Below are 19566 nucleotides of genomic sequence, written 5' to 3'. Positions count from 1 at the left end.
TTATTTTCACAGGAAGACGTCGTCAAACAATTAAATAATGGCAAAGTTAATGAGGCCCCGGGGACGGACGGTATTCACCCCAGACTAATCACGCAACTCACAAACTGCTAGGCGCTTCTTTTTAATTTACAAGGACTCTCTTTGCAATGGCATAAAACAGACGCTGAGCCAGTAATTAAGGAGGCTTGGAAACTGGGGAATTGTCAACCCAAAAGTTTAACGTCAGTAATGGAGACGCTCTCACAAAAGGGTCCTCACAGCCAGCGCTCAGCTGTACATTACTGACAATATTAATATAATATATATCAAGCAATTATGAAAATGCAGTCATAGCAAACTTGCGTGTCCTTGTTTATCAGTAATTAGTTATAAAGGGGAAATGCAGGAAAGGTAAATTGGATTTGATTCTGCAGCCATGTTTGCTAACAGTTCCGCAGGAAGGAACGTACTACACAAATGAACTGGGGAAAGAATAAAAATCATATCAAGTGGTTACATTATGAGGTGGGCTCCTGAAACCTTATCTTCTCTTAAAGAAGAAGGAAAGGTAAAAACTAAGTAAGCTTTATCAGAAAGGTCTGTGTAAATACAGCCATAAGCACTCACAGAAACGCTGAACTGAGTCCTCTGTCAAAAGAAACAGGATTTGTTGTCTCTTTGTTTTCCTGTGCCAGAGACACGCAGCTCTCTCCCCTCTCCTGCTCCCCCCTCCCTCAAGAACTCACTCCCCCCTTAGGAATGTGTTATCTGAGCCAATCAGCAGGAAGCTTCCTCATAGTCTTACTAACTGCGCATGTACAGGGGTCAGGGTCTTAGTGCAGGAGCGAGGCATTATGGGAAGTTTCTTTACACAGCTCAGCTGTTTTTTTTTCCTATGAGGCTTCTGATCATCTGAACGGAAGAAATATGGGGAGACTTAAGGGCACCATTGAAAGAACTGAAGGTATGCCTGCAGCTTGAGATTAACTCTTTATTTGCCTTTCCTTCTCCGTTAAAGGGATTCTGTCACGGAACAACATACATCAGTTAATAGAGCTTCTCTAACAGAATCCTGTATTGTAATCTGTTTTTCAGAAATTTCACATGGGGCTAGCCATATTTTTCATTTCCCAGGGAGCCACAGCCATGTGACCTGTGCTCTGATAAACTTCAGTCACACTTTACTGCTGCGCTGCAATTTGAGTGATATCTTCCCCCTCCCAGCAGCCGATCAGCAGAACAATGGGAAGGGAGCAAGCTAGCAGCTCCCAGTAGGTATCAGAATAGCACTCAATAGTAAGAAATCCAAGTCCGGCTTGGGACTCTTCCAGTTACATGGGAGTAGGAGAAACAATAGGTTAGCTGAAAGCAGTTCTAATGTGTAGCGCTGGCTGAAAGCTCAGACTCAGGCACAATGCACTGAGATGGCGCCTACACACCAATATTACAGCTACAAATACATTTGTTGGTTCAAAAATCTACCGTACTCGAGTATAAGCCGAGTTTTTCAGCACCAAAAATGTGCTGAAAAAGTGGTCCTTGGCTTATACTAGAGTATATACGGTAACTTTGCCTTCGTTGAGGGATTGTGGGAGTTGTAGTTCCCAGGCACGGTCACACGGCTGCACGGATAGCCGGCAAACTCCCCCACGGTGGAGATGTAAGAGGGGAGCGTATTCTCTGTAAATCAGGTGAGAATACAGGTTTTCCCAACGTCCGAGTCCCCAGTCATCACTAACTTCACCACCAGGCTGGGACGCGGCGGAGCAGATACGGCTATTGTGCGATACCTGGCACTGGCCGCTCCCCGCCTCACGGACCGAGACGCCTCATTCCCCCCTCCCCAGGTAGGTCCGTACAGGCAGCGCTAACCCGCGGCTTGGGCAGAGCAGAGAGGCAGCAGGCAGGGCTCTTCCGCACTGGCACATTGTGCAATCTTTCCATTGCCGTAATGTTGCACAGGGAAACGCTCTGCACGCACAGGTTCCGGGTTCTGTTGAGCAGTTTAGTCGCTTGTCTTGTTTCCAGAGTTGCTGCTACCTGGTGTGAATGCTGCACATGTGCAATATTACTGCCTGTTACCTGCAGCTTTAATTGCATCAATATCCAGTTCTGGTAATACAGAATCAGTGTATCCCTGGCTTGGGACAGACCTACATACACTACACTGGCCAGGCTGCCTGCTCTTGAGATTCTGCCTTTATTCTGCTCGTAGCAGCAGAAGCAGCATTTCTACTGAGCAGGCGACTTCTTTCATGTGTGCTTATGTCACTTAACTAGTATGTGTAGCATGCTGTCTTGCCAGATTCTCACTCTCTGCTTCGGGGTAATGGAAGTGAAAAACTCAAATGCTAAATGCATATTCTGCTTATTAAACTTATATGAAGGACATATATTTTTGTGAATGCATTATAGCAGGAAAGTAGATATTTGCAAATTCCTATCTATTTAGTAGGGCTGATGCACTCTCACAAATAGAAGTTATTAGACAGTATAGACAGTTAAAAAAAAACTTAGCAGTAGCGGCTGCATTTCCCACCCTAGGCTTATACTCGAGTCGATACATTTTTCCAGTTTTCTTAGGTAAAATTAGGTACCTCGGCTTATATTCGGATCGGCTTATACTCGAGTATATACGGTAATTTTAAGAGGTAGAATTAATTATTTGCTATGTGAACCGTGTAGTATAGTAATAAAAACTATGCCATAACAATCATGACAGAATCCCTTTAAGCACTGATAAATCAGTGACTTATTTACAAACCATACATTTGAAGGAAAACTATACCCCCAGAATGAATACTTAACCACCAGATAGTTTATATTATGTTAAGTTGCCTATTAAAGAATCTCACCAAACTGGAATATATATATCAGTAAATATTGCCCTTTTACACCCTTTCCCTTGAGCCGCCATTTAGTGATGGGCTGTGTGCTCCCTCAGAGATCAGCTGACAGGAAGTGATGCAGCTCTAACTCTAACAGGAAGTAGTGTGGGAGCAAAAGGCAGAACTCTGCCCATTCATTGGCTGATGGGGCCTAGCATGTATGTGTGCCTTGGCTTGTTTGTGTGCACCATGAATCCTATGATCCCAGGGGGCGACCCTTAATTCTTAAAATGGCAGTTTTCTATTTAGGATTACCCAATGGCACATACTACTAAAGTATATTTTTATGAAAATGGTTTATTTAGATGAAGCAGGGTTTTACATATGAGCTGTTATGCAGTATATTTATATAGAGACCTACATTGTTTGGGGGTATAGTTTTCCTTTAAGCGACTTTTAATAAAAAAGTACAGAGACACGCAACAAAATGAAAAATGGAAATAGAGATTAGCAATGGGTTTGAGTTTCAATAACTTGTTTTACTTAGTAGCTCCCTACCACACATGAATTTGAATGTACTGTCGCACAATGAAAAGACTGACATGGCACTCCTGCTCCTCTTCTCCTAGCCATTCATGGTGGTTCTCAGTGTCACACCACGTCCCTCTCTCCCTGCAAAAACAATCACAATTAGAAGATATTATTGTGACATTTATACAACATTTCACTCAAAGCATCCTTCCTAGCTGGCTTGTCTGCCAATAAAGCTATAAAGTGCTATAAGAACTATCATTTATTTAGCTTTTGCTTAGCAGCTCTCCATTTCAATAGCTGTCTGGTTGTTGGGGTGTTATTTTCCCTAGCAACCAGGCATTGGTTTGAATAAGAGACTGGCTGCCAGGGGAAAGTGACCTCCATTTGAAAGCTGGAAAGAGGCAGAAGAGAAAAGCAAATAATTCAAAAACTATACAAAATTATTGGGCGTCACCTGAGGGGAACATATAGTGCAAATATGCAATGTCAATATCAAAAATTGGCAGGAGCGTGGTTGCTCAAATAGTATATTAATCTTATGTCACGTGTAGCACGCTGAAGAAAACAGGGGCATGGCCTACTATGCAATGGAGGTTGGCCTTTTGGGCAGTTTTGATGGCGAGTGGCAAAGTGATGCCAAATGGATTAGAATATATTTCCAGTATTTTACAACTCAAAATTGCACTTTGCATGGTGGCTGAAATGTGAGCCATAAAACTCTGTATGAACTATACATATTTTAGGGTCTCTGTGTACCACATAGTTGGGTAAATCATGCACATTGGGCATCAAACTGTTCAGAACATGGCACGATTTGTACCCATAAACATGGGAGATGCTTTAAATGCAAGTTTTTAATCAATATTTGGACGCTTCATAAAAAGTACTAATTTTAGCAGAGATCTCCAGTTTGGTAGGTTGGTTTAGAAATATATTTACCAATTCTGAATTTGTCAGAATATGTACTGTACAAAAACGGGTTAGCTTATTGTTAGGGGCAGTTTCTGGTGAAGACCAATTGCACATACTAAACGTTACCCTAAAATTGAACTACCCCTTTTAAACTGCTGTGAAATATTTATTTCTGTTCAGAACTATAGAAAGCGGGGAGAGACTAACCCAGATCAGGAGTTAGAGATCAAATTACTAGCTGACCAAGCGCAAGAAGATAGCTATACAGCAAGGGTCCCCAATCTTTGTTACTCAGGAGCCACAGTCAAATGTAAAAAGACTTGGGAAGCAACACAAGCACCATAAAAGTTCACGGAGGAGCCAAATAAGGGCTAAGATTGGCTATTAGGGGCCTCTATGCACACTATCAGCTTACAGGGGCTTTATTTGGTAGTAAATCTTGTTTTTATTCAACCAAAACTTGCCCCCAAGTCAGGAATTCAAAAATAACTCCTTGGTTTGGGGGCACTGAGAGCAACATCCAGGGGGGTTGGGGAGCAACATGTTGCCCCTGAGTCACTGGTTGGGGATCATTGCTATACACTATTTCCCAACCCCACTTTACTCAGTTGTTGGCAGACTACAAACCCTGTATACCTGAATGCAGTGATCCCCAACCAGTGGCTCAGGGGCAACATGTTCACCAACCCCTTTGGATGTTGCTCCCTGTAGCCTCAAAGTAGTTGCTTATTTTTGAATTTCTGGTTAGGAGACAAGTTTTGGTTGCATAAAACCCAGTGAAATTGCCACACAGAACCTTCTGTAGGCTTAAGGTCAACATAGGGGCTACCAAATAGCCAATTATAGCTCTCATTAGCACCCCTAGGAACATTTTTCATGCTTGTGTTGTTCTCCAAAACTTTGCTCCATTTGAATATGGTTCATGGGTATAAAAGGTTTGGGATCTCTGCTGTAATGTATTATTAAGGGTTGAAGCATTCTGAACGCTGTAGTCGGGCAACTTCAGCTCTGTATTGTTTCATGAACTCTTCCCCTTCCCCAGCTCTCCAGAACCAGCAACGCCATTATATATGTGAATTAACCCTCCCGCCAGCGTCTTACATCTCTAGCTCCCTGTGCTTTCTCTCTCAGCTTGGGGTAAGAAGTATTACACACGGCCTTTCCCAGCACCAATTGATCATGTTTTTAAATGACGTTGTTTAAGAAAGATATCAAGCATTGTGGCTGATCCTTTACATCCTCTCTATAATCTTTTTGCTTTATTGTCATCTGTAAAACGATATTGCAGCATTTGGCTTGAAATTGTATGATTGCACAGTAATATATGTACTTTATTATAATAACACACAAGGCTGAAAACTGAATTGGAAACAGAATTAAAATAACATGATTATATGCTATGGTGACACACTGGAAAATTGGAATTGTATTGATTTGCACATTACATTGCTGTTTGTATGCACAGTATTCACTTTGTGTTGTGTATTGTCCTTCTGAGGCTTGAAATGCAACAATTTTGTCCCACTGTGTAAGTTTCTTATATGGTTTCTTATACGGTTGAGATAACGGTTGACAATAAAAAGATCTGAATCATGTTTTGGCTTCTCGCATTTGATTACATTCTGATGCCCAAATTGCTCAAGCTCTGCCGGTTGAACAGGGACAGTTGGCGAACCAACAATTTCAAGTTTTGTCCTAAATTCTTAACTGGATTGATGCCTGGGTTTAAATGAGCCAATCTCAGACATTCACCGTAGCTTTGGCTCTGTGTTTGGGGTCTCTCTATCCCAGTCTCAGGTTACACACAGAAAAGCATTGAGACAACATGAAGCTACCACCACAATGCCAAACCTTGGGGCTGCTGTTTGGAGGGTGTTGGCTTTCTGGCACTCACAGCATTTTGGGCTCAGGCTAAAGGGTTGTTCTCATGAAAGCAAAGAACATTGTCCCACATTTTCTGTCTCCCCCACACAGGGCCGCCATCAGGGGGGCACAGCTGCAATTTTCCCTTTAAAAGGGGGCCTGGCTGTGTTACAGCTTTCTTAGTAGCTCAGGCCCCCTTTAATCAATTCTGGACCCTGACATGGGTGGTCAGCGGGTAATCCAATTGGTCGTGCCCCGTGGGTATGTGTGATGTCAGTACAAACGGGGAGCAACCTTATAAAAGGGTCTGTCTTCTTTTGCGTGCAGTCAGAAGTGCAGAGGCATTGCCCGGGAAGGCCGGAGGCGCAGAAGACAATGCTGGAGGGGCCTGTGATATCTGATGGTGACCCTGCTCCCACATGATTTTGGGCAAACTCTAACAGGCCTTGATATATTTTTTCCACATGGTGTTCTACTCATCAAAACATTATAGAGAATCCAGGTTATGGATGTACCATGGATGGTTCTATCAAGCAGAGTTGCCTTTAGACTCTTGGGTTACATCTAGGTCACCAAATATCTGTGGTTTTCTAATATTCCTTCCATTGTTATAATAATTTGATCAGTCTTTTTTTTGTTTAAAGTTTAGGATTTTTTTTTCTGCTCCTCCAGACTTGTTGTCATCCTTGGCCATCATGACGTTTGTTTTTATATATATATATTTTAACAAAGTGTTAAAAAACAATATGCAATATTATGGGATGCCAGACTTTAAACATGGGTATACTTTTCAGCCAATTAAGTAGCTGCTAAAGGCAATTGGATGCAGATTATTCTTTAGGTGTTTCATAGCAAGGGAGTAAATAATTATTAAGACTGGCTAGGATATGGGACAAGAACCCATAGGTTTGCAGCCATCCTCCTTAACCATTAGGCCAGGAGAGCAGCTGGGGAGTTCTTGTATCTCTGATTTAATCTCATCCATATTTATTCTCAAGTTTTCATCATGCTGTTCCATCACAACCCAGCAGCTTTATTGGTCAGAGCCGACTTATTTGAACCCTTCTTTGACCTCACTTTCTTGCCTGAGCATCGACCTCTGACAGCTTGTCCCTAGTTCTTGTTCCCCTTGCTCTTGCCTGTTTCGGTCTTTTAACCCTTTCCATCCTGCTTCTGCCTATCCTGACTTGTCAAATAGCTAGTCCTTGCCTTAAGGGTTCACTGCCCATCACATCCAAAGATATATAAATAAAGCCCTGAGGTTGTACTAGAATTTTACCTTTTCTCTATACCATGTTTCTTCTCCCATTATTAACACACCCCTTCCTAGTCTTTTACCTCATATCCCATTCCCTGAACATTTATCAGTCCAACTGTATCCCTTCTTGCCTTCCTTCTGTAACTTTAACCCTACTCTTACACCTCACTCCACAATCCTTTGTGTCCATCTTCCAACCTCTTTCTATCTGCCATTCTCTTCCCTACCCCACATAAGCTATTATCTGCACCTTTCCTTAACCCCTTTTGTTATTCTCTCCTGTCTTCCCTCTCTTGCTTTTCCCTTTCCATGTCATGCTCCGCAGTGTACATCCTTCCAGGGCCAGTGTCTCAAATATCCACAAGTACAGACTGGCCCATGTTATAAACAGTGCTTCAGAGAAATACCACTTTGTCCAGCTCAGGCTACAATATTCTGAGGGTGTTGGGGGCATAAAATGCCTTAGTCATAGAGGTGGTGCAGACAATAACTTTAGCTTTCCATTCAGCACTACCTAGATGTCACTGCACATCTAACTTCTCCCCTCCCTCCTCCTCACCTAACTGTGTAGCCAGTGCATGGGCATCTGGTCCCCCAGTCAGTCACATAAACAAGATTTTGGGGTGATACAAAGCTTGCCTTCATAACACGGTCCACAAAATGGCGCCTGCCTGCTTGCTTTGATTGAGAAATTCCAAGACGGAAGGAAACAAAATGTATATTATTTATATAGAGTAAGTACAGTTTATTTTGCTCAACTAACAATATAGAAAACAATTTGGACTTATTTCTTAGGGTGACAGGTCCCCTTTAATCCTTGACTAGACATAGCAGAGCCATTTCCCTCTCACACAGCATTAGAAACGATGAATTATGGCGTGAGCGCCTATAAAGGCTGAGGCGGTTACATCCGCCTCTAACAGCCATCTTGCGTTCCTTCTATCATTTTGTTGCACAGCAATTCCCAGAATTCCCTACAGAGGCTGGGGGGGGGGGGGTTAAACAAGCCTGATAGAAATATAAAACTTTATAGCGCAGCCTTTGTTTCTGTATGTATGTATATCTTTATAAAGTGCTACTTATGTACGCAGTGCTGTACAGTAGAATACATTAATACAAACAGGGGGTTATTAAGATAATAGATAAATACACAGTATAACAATAAATACAGATAAATACAAGATACAGTTGCAATAAGATAAGAGTCGAGGACACAAGAGGAAGGAGGTCCCTGCCCCGTAGAGCTTACAATCTATATGGGAGGGGTAACTTACAGACACAAATAGGCAAATGTAAGTGCTGTAGGTCACAGTGGGTGACACTTCAATATAAGTGCCAGTTCCCAGTATAAATACATATACTGCCCACACTGCTGAAGCAAGGTTGCCACCTAAGCAGTAAAAATGATGCTTGATGCCAACCTTATTAATAGGGAATATGCACACAAATAAATGAAAGCCTGTATTTTTTTTATCCAGAAAAAATGCTTAAGGTGTAAATAATGGTTTAGTGCAACAAAACAAATATATGGCAGGAAAATGTTTACCAGTAAGTACCCTACTCGGCCGCCCCTAGTCTGTTTCCGGTTCCGTTACACCCCAGCTTCACAAGTGCGTCATGGTATTTATCAGCGCCCCATTACCTACCCCACGCATTCTTACTTCCCGCGCAATACCTGCCTATCCGGAAGTTGCGTCAGCCTAAGCCGGAAGATAATGCCCGACGCGGGAACGAACGTCAAACGGCGCGGGAAGCAAACACCGTGCTCCAATCAAACGTGAGAGCTACTGACAAGCCCCGACCATGTGACCAAAGCTGGTAGAATCAGCGGCCATCTTTAATGCTGGCAACGACTTCGAACGGCTTTTAGACGTAGGAAGCGAATCCGTTTAATGTACTGGTTTGGTAAGGCAGACTCGGCTGTACGTGGGGGAGAGCCATTATACCCCTGTTTACAGGCTTGCATAGATAGGGGGTGATTATGCGTTTCACACTATCCAGAAGCGTCATTGGTTGTTGCTTGACGGTGAGAGGGAGGGGCTTGCGGCTCAGAGGGGGCGGGGCTGGGGGGCGCGTTTGGAGTGAGGTTGTAAGCGAGGCGCGGGAGACAAAACGGAGGGCGGGAAAGAAGGAGCGGGCTGTTTGTGACGGTTGTGTGGGACGGAGCGGTACAGCCGGGCATACCGGGGAAGGAGGAGACGCCACAACAGGTGAGTGCTGTTTCCTTTCTACTCCGGGCTGTCAGCCCACTCTTACTCCCCCCATGCCCACCTTGCTGGTGAACTACAAGTCTCTGTAGAATATTAACTCGGGGGCCACAGGCTGAACTAATAGTCCCTACCTGTGTGTCCATAATCCCCATTTCCCTGTACGTGTTTACTCACAGGGGCGTGGCTAATGTGTGCCTATAACTTATATAGGAATATACTTGTATAGGGAGCCCTCAGTCTTGCACTTGGCCAACATCCGAAAATAGTTTAATGCTCAACATACAAATTGTATCACTAGTTGGCATAAAGGCTTGCACTTTATTTCTGTTAAGCTTCTGTGTGTCTGTGGCTGCTGGGAGTTGTAGTTCAGCCCTGGGGGCTGCCTGATAGGGGTAACTAACTGATAGGGGTAACTAACTGATAGGGATAACTAACTGATAGGGATAACTAACTGATAGGGATAACTAACTGATAGGGATAACTAACTGATAGGGATAACTAACTGATAGGGATACTTAGTTATGGCTTTGTACAGCTCTGCAGTATGTGTTGGTGCTTATAATAACCTGTTACTATTATTATTGTGAGCCTCCTCCTGTAACCGGTTATTGGATGAAAGTCCTGTCTGAGCCCAGTGTGACACCTATATAGAAATAATTGCTACTTCGGTTAACATTGCTTTCATTGGAATGTGAGTAGCATATTTAGGGGATCCCATTGTTAGTATTGGGGCTCATGTTGGCAGTAGCCAAGTTGGGGCCCGTGGGCCAGATCTAAAGCTGGCCATAGACGCACCAATAACATCGTACGAAACCTGGTTTCGTACGAAATTCAGTGCGTTTATGGCAAGTCGGCGAGTCGACCGGTATCGCAGGAAGCTGCTGATATCTGTCGACTCGCCGACCAGCAACGTCAGAAGATTTTGATCGGGGGCCATAGAAGGCGCCTGACCAAAATCTCCCTTCGGCGCTGAATCAGCAGAAGGAGGTAGAAATCCAATTGTTTCTACCTCCTTACCTGCAGTTTCAGCGCTGAAGGTTAGTGGCGGATCTGACAATCTTTCCTGCGACCGATGGTTGCACAAAAGATCGCAGATCGCCACGTGTGTGGCCACCTTAAAGCTGGCCATACACGTGGCGATCTGACGATGTTTCGTTCAACCATCGGTCGCACGAAACATCGTCAGATCCGCCACACACTATTCAGGGCTGAATCGGCAGGTAAGGAGGTAGAAACAATAGGATTTCTACCTCCTTCTGCCGATTCAGAGCTGAAGGGAGATTTTGGTCAGGCGCCATAAAATTTTCAAACTGGTCCGGTCGGCGAGTCGGCCGATATCAGCAGCTTCCTGCGATATCGGTCGACTCGCCGACATACCATACACGCACTGAATATCATACGAAACGAGGTTTCGTACGATATTATCGGTGCGTGTATGGCCACCTTAAGGGATCTATGTGCCCCCCACGCTCCTCCCAAAGGCCCCATTGGCCCTCAGACATGTGCTATAAGAAGTAACTGTCCCACTGCCTGTAGCGAGTTGAATGTGGCTGGTCATTGGGGTCATTTCACAGTATATCGTACCCACAGGGCTTCCCTTTGTTGCTATAATATGCATACACCAGTAACTCTACCTTGTAATGGGGGGGATCTGAACATGTAATGCATGCTGTAATATGATAACAAGGCTTGAGTAGGAGACATCATAGAATTGTCTGTTAACCTGACAGAACAGTGGGAACAGCACTGCCGGCAGCGCAAACAGACGGCTATTGGGCAGCATTAAAACTTCCCGTGCCATTGCTTCCTACTAGAGAAACGCTCAGTTCAGGAGTTGGCCAAATCCAGGCACCTTTTGCAGGATTCAGCTAAATACTTGGGGGAATATTTATCATGCTGTGTAAAAAGTGAAGTGAAGCATTACCGGTGATGTTGCCCAGGGCAACCAATCAGCAATTAGATTTCAACAGTTAGAAAACCAAAGCAAAACATCTGATTGGCTGCTATGAGCAACATCACTGGTAATGTTTCACTCCACTCTTTACACAGCATGATAAATATACCCCTAGGTGTTCATTCAACCCCTTAGTTGTGTGCCTTTAAAGCTTTGGGCAGCTAAGTGTGACATGTGTTTTTAGTTTATGGAAGGTGACGTGGTTTGAATTTTTCCCATATTTTAAATTCGGTGTTCGTCTAAATGCAGAAATGATTGACTCGATGCATGGCAGGATCTCACTGTAATGTGTCTGCGACTGATTCCAAGGAGTGAAGAGGATATTGAGCGGAATAGAGAGGAGTCCCCTGTTGAGCAAACTGGGAAATCCAGCGACTGATTTGTGGGGTGCACAGCCGAGCTTATTTCTAATTGACTTTCAGATATCAGGATGAATGGGGGGGAATAGAGGCTAAGGAAAGGGTTTGTGCAGTGTAAGGGTGAAGACACACAGAGCTACTAGTTGCAGCAACTTGTCGTGGCTACTAAAATAGACAATGCTGATCATTTACTGATAGTCTGTGTGTTAGCAGAGGCAATTCTCAGTATTGTCTATGTCAGGGGATTTTCTGGAGTTTAGTTGCCATTAAAAATAGCTGCTACTAGTAGCTCAGTGTGTCTTCACCCTTACACACACATAGGCTTCTTGTATTTCTGTTAGAGAAGGGCAAGTACAGAGTATAATAAGTGCCAGAAATGCAATTCAGAATGCAGTTTCTCACAGAAAGACTGCCATACCTTTTCACTTAAAGATATATGCTCTTGAAATGCTTTTCTTTAGGAACTGCTGATTTTCAAACTTATTTCCTATTTGTTTCTAGTAACCTATTTAACCCTTGCAAAAAAATTAATGACCAGATTTTATAGGTCTCTCTCTTCCTGTTTGATTGTAAACACGTGTTACATCTCTTTTAGCCCTAGTGACATAACATCGCTGGCATTTACAGCTTGGGAGGCATCATGGCAAAAGTACAGATTCTCAACATGGTCGTGCTGGATAACCCCTGCCCCTTCCACAACCCTTTCCAATTTGAAATTACTTTTGAATGCATAGAGGACCTGCCAGATGGTGAGTGACTGTTATTCTCATCAAGCATGCCTTTTTAGATGTTCCCAACATGGGAGATTTAAGATGGCCATACATGGTCCTGTTCTAGCTGCCGATATCTGTCCTTTACACTGATTTGGCAGCTTATCTGCCTGTGTATGGGCACGAACAACGGGCCTAACCGACCGACATTGGGCCTGAAATTGGCTAGATCTCGATCGGGCAGGTTTGAGTGGGTGGGTATATATTAAAGGTTGTTGTTCACCTTTAAACTAACTTTTAGTATGACATAGACATTGATATTCTGGGACAATTTGCACAGTGGTTTTTGGTTATTTAGCTGGGTTCACATGCTCTCCAGTTTAGAATTTCAGCAGCTCTCTGTTTGCTAGCAACTTGTTTACCTTAGTAACCAGGCAATGGTTAAATGAGAGACTGGAGTATAAAAAGGAAAGGGGTTCAATAGAAAGCTAAGGAATAAAAAGTAACAAATATATAAGATCAGTTGTGAGCCCTCAGAGCAATAGTTGGCTGCCCCAAGTTCATTGAACCCCATTTGAAAGCTTTTAAGATGTAGAATAGAAAAGCAAAGAATACAAAAGCTATACAAAATAAATGATGATGATGATGAACTGCAAAGTTGCTAGGAATAGGACATTCTGTAACATATTAAAAGTTAAAGTAAAGGTGAACCACCCCTTTATGGGGATTGTAAAAATAATATAATACAATTTTGCCTCATAAAAAAAAAAATATACATCTAAGCAACTTTTTAATAGTTGTAAAAGTAATAGCTATTGAAGGCAGTACCTTGTTCTGACTATTGAAACTCTTGTAAAAGCCAACACCTTCTGCAAAGTGATGTGCAGGCTGGCTCGGACCCACAGGTTCTGGCCGACATTGGCACAGCAGAAGTGGGTTGCAGACGGGTTCAGGGCGAGCTCTTAGACTGCCTTGAGCACGCGCCTGCTCTGACCCCTCTGTGATGTCGGAGATTGGAAAGGCGTGGATCTATAAATATATATGGATCTGTGGATTGGGAGCAGATGTGTTAGGGTTGATGCGAGGGGGGTAGGAGCTGCCTTGAGGTGGGGGGCCCTGGTGGGCCCCTGACACCCCAGTCTGACATTGGTTGAGAATATCAAGAGACACTTGCTGCTTCAATAGCAATTACATTTACAAGTAAGTTGAAAACCGCTGAAAATCTGTCAGATACATTTTGACATGATAGGAGAGTTTGTCACTTGCACCCCCCCTGGCTCTCCAGCGATAGAGTTTGAGGCTCCCTCGGCACCCTCCACTCGACCACCCCTCAACTCAAGGAAAGAAATGAGCGCTGGCAAATAGCAGGACAAGCCCTTGCAAATGTTATTGCGGAAGTGCAACTTTTCAAGGCAAATTGGGTTGAGAAAGGCATTCTTTGTCCTGAAACGTTGCACTTCTACAATAACATTTGCAAGGGCTTGTCCCTTTCCTTGTACAGCTAAATATTAAAACATTGCTCTAAAGCAGGGTTCCCCAACCTTTTTTACCTGTGAGCCACATTCAAATGTAAAAAGAGTTGGAGAGCAACACAAGCATGAAACATCTTCCTGGGGTTACAAATAGGGGCTCTGATTGGCTATTTGGTAGGCCCTGTGTGGACTGGCAGCCTACATGAGGCTCTGTTTGGCAGTACATATGGTATTTATGCAACCAAAACTTGGCCAAAAGCCAGGAATTCAAAAATAAACATCTGCTTTGAGGCCACTGGGAGCAACATCCAAGGGACTGGAGAGCAACATGTTGCTCACGAGCTACTGGTTGGGGATCACTGCTCTCTAAAGGTTTCGACCTAACTGAATCCTGCAAAAATGGCTGTGGTTTTGGTTGACACCTTGAATTCAGTGCATCCCTGTTATGCATTTATATATTTTTGACAATTGTGGTGTCAGAGCTCAAATGGCCAGTATTGAGCCCAGCAGTGAAAATGAGCACAATGAATGAATGAATGAATTACATTTTTATTTCATGTGAAAAACCAATGCTCCTACATAATTAGATGCCATTGTAGTCAGAAAAAAGCTCCCATGTATGTGTGCATGTATAATAATGCAGTACTGGGGCAAGCAGTCAGATAGGGCTCCTAAAGATCAGTTCTCACAGTGCAGTTTGTGGTGGGCAATGTTAAGGTTTCAAGAACATCCCCAGTTTTAATGGTTACACTCTGGGCAGCTTGGTCACTGCAGATGTCACATACAGTATATGATGGTATGCGTGCTGTTTCAGCTTAGGCTATTCTAATTATCAATTACTTTGATGGTTTTTCCAGCTATTGCTTTTAGATAAAAAAAAAAATACATTGCATGTCTTCAATTATTGATAAACTGAAAATATGTTTACGGTTTTTGTCTTTATGCCTAAAATATGCATTTACCCCTTCACTGCTGCTCCTCTACTTTGTAGTTGGTACAAGTGGGTGTTCAGTGAGAAGTCTGGCAGATTCTCCCCCCCCCCCCCCCCCCCCATATGCTCCTTGGTTTTAAACCAGACAAGCAAAACTTTATTGAATGCATTAATCGGGTTATATGGGTGGTTATTCGCCAGCAGTATTGTCACATTTATTGTATGCTATGCACTGTCTCATTAGATCTGGAATGGAAGATCATCTATGTGGGATCTGCTGAGAGTGAAGAATATGATCAGGTGCTGGATTCTGTCTTGGTGGGACCTGTCCCCGCCGGCCGCCACATGTTCGTCTTTCAAGTGAGTGTCAAAGAGCTGACATTCCATTTGTCTCCTATCTTGCTTATTTACAGAGTCTTGCATTAGATCAGATTGACGTGAAGTCTTATTAATACATCTTAATTGACTTACCATGGACTGATATGGAGGATTTTTTTCTTTGTTTTATATTTTTAGATTGAGCACCTATAGTAAATTTCTCTCTTCCTATGCAGGCAGATGCTCCCAATTCCAGCCTTATCCCCGAGTCCGACGCTGTAGGAGTGACTGTAGTGTTGATTACTTGCACGTACCGTGGTCAGGAGTTTATCAGAGTTGGATATTATGTAAACAATGAGTATTCTGATCCAGAGCTACGGGAGAACCCACCTCTCAAACCACATTTCGGCCAGGTATTTACATAACTTGTGTGTCTGTGTATGTAAGGCTTTTTGATTAGTATTGTCAAGATCGGTAACCCAGAACAAGGGTCCCGGTCATAGCTCACACTTCTGCCTATAACGCCCACCTTTGGCTTCGGGTTGAGCCCTCCACTACTCGGGTGCCGCCAGGTCTTAAGGTGAGAGGGAGCTTACAAGAATCCAAATCAGGCAGGCCGGGTCAAAACCTGAATGGTAGCGCAGTACACAATCTGGATCCAGAAGCAGAGTCAAACAGGGAGAATTAACTCAGTCAGGATACAGGCCGGGGTCAGAACAAGACAGGACAAAATGCGTACCCAGGAACTATGGTAGGTAGACTTATAACAGGCATGGGAGAAACTAGGAGGTAGGAATTCAAAGCCTAGATAATTACAGATTCAAAACAGGTGTTGGTAAATAAAGGGAGCACCTGTAGCCATCATTCCTGCCTGGATAACTAAGACTATTATTGAAGTGAACCAGGAACCCAGCAGCCAGGGGGGCTGGGACTGATACCACCAATTGGGAGGTCCCTGGGAAAAGTTAGGCCCACAAACTGCTTGTGGCATCTTGCAGGTTTTGGTGTTGGCCTGCTTGCCACTCTGGTTTAGATGACCATTTGTCCAATTTTTTTTTTTTTTTTTTGATCTATCTACAGCTTCAGAGAAACATCCTGGCATCAAACCCACGCGTCACACGCTTTCACATCAACTGGGAATGCGCGAGCGAGGCAAAGATGGAAGACATTGAAAACGTGGACCCTGCCTCTAATGCAATGTTGCCTCCTAACTGTGCCCCGTCTAAGGGTCTTGCAGCTGCACTTAACCCAATCCCAGAGAATTCCATGGACTGTATGTGATAGCAGTAACAGAGGGGCAATATGGGCTGCAGCAAGGGAAACTGCCACAAACTCTCTACCACAACAGTCTCGGCTTCCTGTGAGCACTCTACAATCACTGCCAACTTAACACTTCTGTCGCTCCAGAGTGTCTAGCTTGCCGGTAGTTCCACTCACCAATTAGTAGGATTTTTTTTTTTTTTTACACAAAAGCAGTCTTCCTCTCGTAACGAGACAGATCTTCCCGCCTTTCGCTCAGCAGTATATTATTTCAACTGAAAACTTCCAACCTTTTAATGTTTCAGTGTTTTATATTTCCAAAGCTACCAAGGCCCATCCATTTAAACATTTTGTTACACTTCATTCTTTCACACTGCTATCTTTGTCTCCTTTTTTTCTTTTCTTTGAGCCTGTAAAAGTAAGGCTCTGAGCTGAATGTAGTGGCCCTGGAGTCCCTAACAGCATCAGTTTATAGCTTCCGTGGGTACCTTTTGCCCGTCGCATTATTGCCACCTCCTCTACTGAGGCATGTCGGTACATTCAGCGAGGAAGAGACTTCATTTCCTGCAATTAAATCTCTCTGCTGCCTGGTGCTAATTAATCATGCTGTCACTGACCTTAGATAAACATCGGCTTTGTGAGCCATTGCTGGTAACTTGTTTGAAGCCGGTTTGTCTTTGGGAAATGCAAGATAAGGCATAGAATTTAGCCTAATTGCAAAAATGGTCTTGCATGAACTGGCACATTTTCTTGCACCCAACATGCTAGGAATCTTTATCTACCGGACAGGTACATAAATGAGCAGGATTGCTCTAGTGTTCTCCAGGAAATTGCAAGCATGGCTGTGGACCCCGCAGCCACTGCAACAGACTGTTTTTGTTTTGGTTTCTTTTGTTTTTTTTCCTCTAAATATTACGGACTGTGGCTTTCCAGCCGAAATAAATTACTATCTCAAGGTCTTGAGATATTTGGGGATCCCCAGCCCCACAAATAAGGGGGAGGAGGCAATAGATATGAGTCCTCCCCAAACTCCAGGAGCCTCTCTTGTTTTGTATTTTTGTTCAGCTGCCTTAGCTGGATGTAAATGGTTGATGGCCATTAATTTCCTATGTGTTTTTTTAAAAAATTATTATATATATATGTGAGTAGGAATTTGCTTAAATAAAAGCACTTAGAGCAAACAACTGTGAACTTGAATTCTGATGGTAACTTTATTGCCCACATTATATGTATTACTGAGCAGGGCGCAGTAGTAAACCACCTGGAAGACTGACCGCATAAAGGTGGTTTTAAGGTCCCCATACACAGGCCGATTGTAGCTGCCGATATCTGTCCCTTGGACCGATTCAGCAGCTTATCGGCCCATGTATGGGGCAGGAACGAGGGCCCTGCCCGACCGATATCTGGCCTGAAATTGGCCAGATATTGATCGGACAGGTTAAAAGATTTAGATTTGCCCGTTGCACAGGGCCAAACGATCGAATTAGCCTACATTTTCCCCGATATCGCCCACCCGTATGTGGGGATATCGGGAGAAGACCGCTCGCTTGGTGACCTCGCCAAGCGAGCAGGTCTTAGTGTGTATGGCCACCTTTACACAAGGGTGTAGCAACCATATGGGAAGCCATTTATTGTTGTTGGTGTGGCCTCTGCCAAAGCAGTTGACCTGTAATGAATTCACATTCTTATAAGTATATAGAGCCAATTTTTTTGGGAGTGCTTGAGAGTAAATTTGCAGAGCATTGTCCACTTGTACTTACTAGAGCTGTGATCCCCAACTAGTGACTCATGAGTAACATGTTGCTCACCACCCACTTTGATGTTGCTTGGCGGCAAAAATTGGGAGCACAGAGACCGTTTTACTCCAAACAAAGCTTCCTGCAGGCCACACGGGGCTTATTTGGCATCCCCAAAGAGCTCTCTCTATACTTGTGTGGCTCCTGAGTAAAAGGTAGGGGATCCCTGAACTAGAGGATCATATTGGAGACCCATGTGACCATGAACCTGCATCTGAATCCAGATCTTCTCCAGAAGGGATTTTACATTCTGTTTAATCAGCGTACAACCCCAAAATGATTTATGAAGCTTGAAGGGGACAGTGTTGTGCCGACAGGCTGCAATTATCAACCAGTAATGAGCAGCTAATATCTAGAAAACATAGGCATCAAATGAGGGCTCATAGCTGGCACAAGTTTGAAAGTAGGGATGCATCAAATCCAGGATTCGGCCGAATCCATGGTCCTGGACGAATCTGGATCCTAAAAATCACATGACTTTTTGGCACATAAACACAGTAGTTGAAAAGTTTTCGCCAGCAACATTTATGCCTTTCAAACCCTAACTAGCATACGCTAATTACGATTTGGATTCTGTTCACTATTCGGCTGAATCCTTTGCAAAGGATTTGGGGGTTCGGCCAAATCCAAACTTTTTTAGATTCGACGCATCCCTAGGTGAAAGCAGGTTGGGAGTTGTAGTCCAACAACTTCTGGCGACCCAAGATTATTTGTTGAGGATCTTAAAGGAATAGTAACAACAAAAAATTAAAGTGTATCAAACTAATATTATATGTACTGTTGCCTTGCACTGGTAAAAGTTGTGTATTTACTTTAAAAACCCTACAATAGTTTATATAAATATGCCCGGGGGCAGCAGTTCAAACTGAAAAAAGGTAAAAGGGCCCAGATTACATAGCAGATAACATAAGCTGCATAGAGTCCCATTGTATTGTATAGAGCAGTGCTGTCCAACTTCTGCGGTGCCGAGGGCTGGAATTTCTCTAGCATACATGGTGGAGGGCCGCTAATGGAAGCCAGTTTTGACCACTCCCACTTCAAACCACACCCATTGGGCTACACAGCGGGGTATTTATATAAACTATAGTAGGGTTTCTGTAGCAAACACCCCAGCTGTACCAGTGCAGGAATGGCTGCCCCCGGGGCTACACAGCGGGGTATTTATATAAACTATAGTAGGGT

The 19566-nt window shown here is 43.6% G+C and overlaps 1 protein-coding gene across 1 annotated transcript; it reads left to right on the top strand.

The window, feature by feature from the left end:
• Window positions 1–9535: 9535 nt before the first annotated feature.
• On the top strand, window positions 9536–17769 carry asf1b (anti-silencing function 1B histone chaperone). Its single transcript, NM_001004974.1, is given in 5 exon segments — window positions 9536–9584; window positions 12493–12646; window positions 15255–15370; window positions 15565–15741; window positions 16409–17769. Coding segments are annotated over 4 exon segments (603 nt in total). The 5' UTR covers window positions 9536–9584; window positions 12493–12537; the 3' UTR covers window positions 16610–17769.
• The last annotated feature ends 1797 nt before the right edge of the window (window positions 17770–19566 follow it).

This window comes from Xenopus tropicalis, chromosome 3, assembly GCF_000004195.4.
Source record: "Xenopus tropicalis strain Nigerian chromosome 3, UCB_Xtro_10.0, whole genome shotgun sequence".
In the NCBI taxonomy this organism is placed as follows: Eukaryota; Metazoa; Chordata; class Amphibia; order Anura; family Pipidae; genus Xenopus; species Xenopus tropicalis.
Note: the sequence above shows the minus strand (reverse complement) of the source record. Positions and strands in the feature narration are given on the sequence as shown.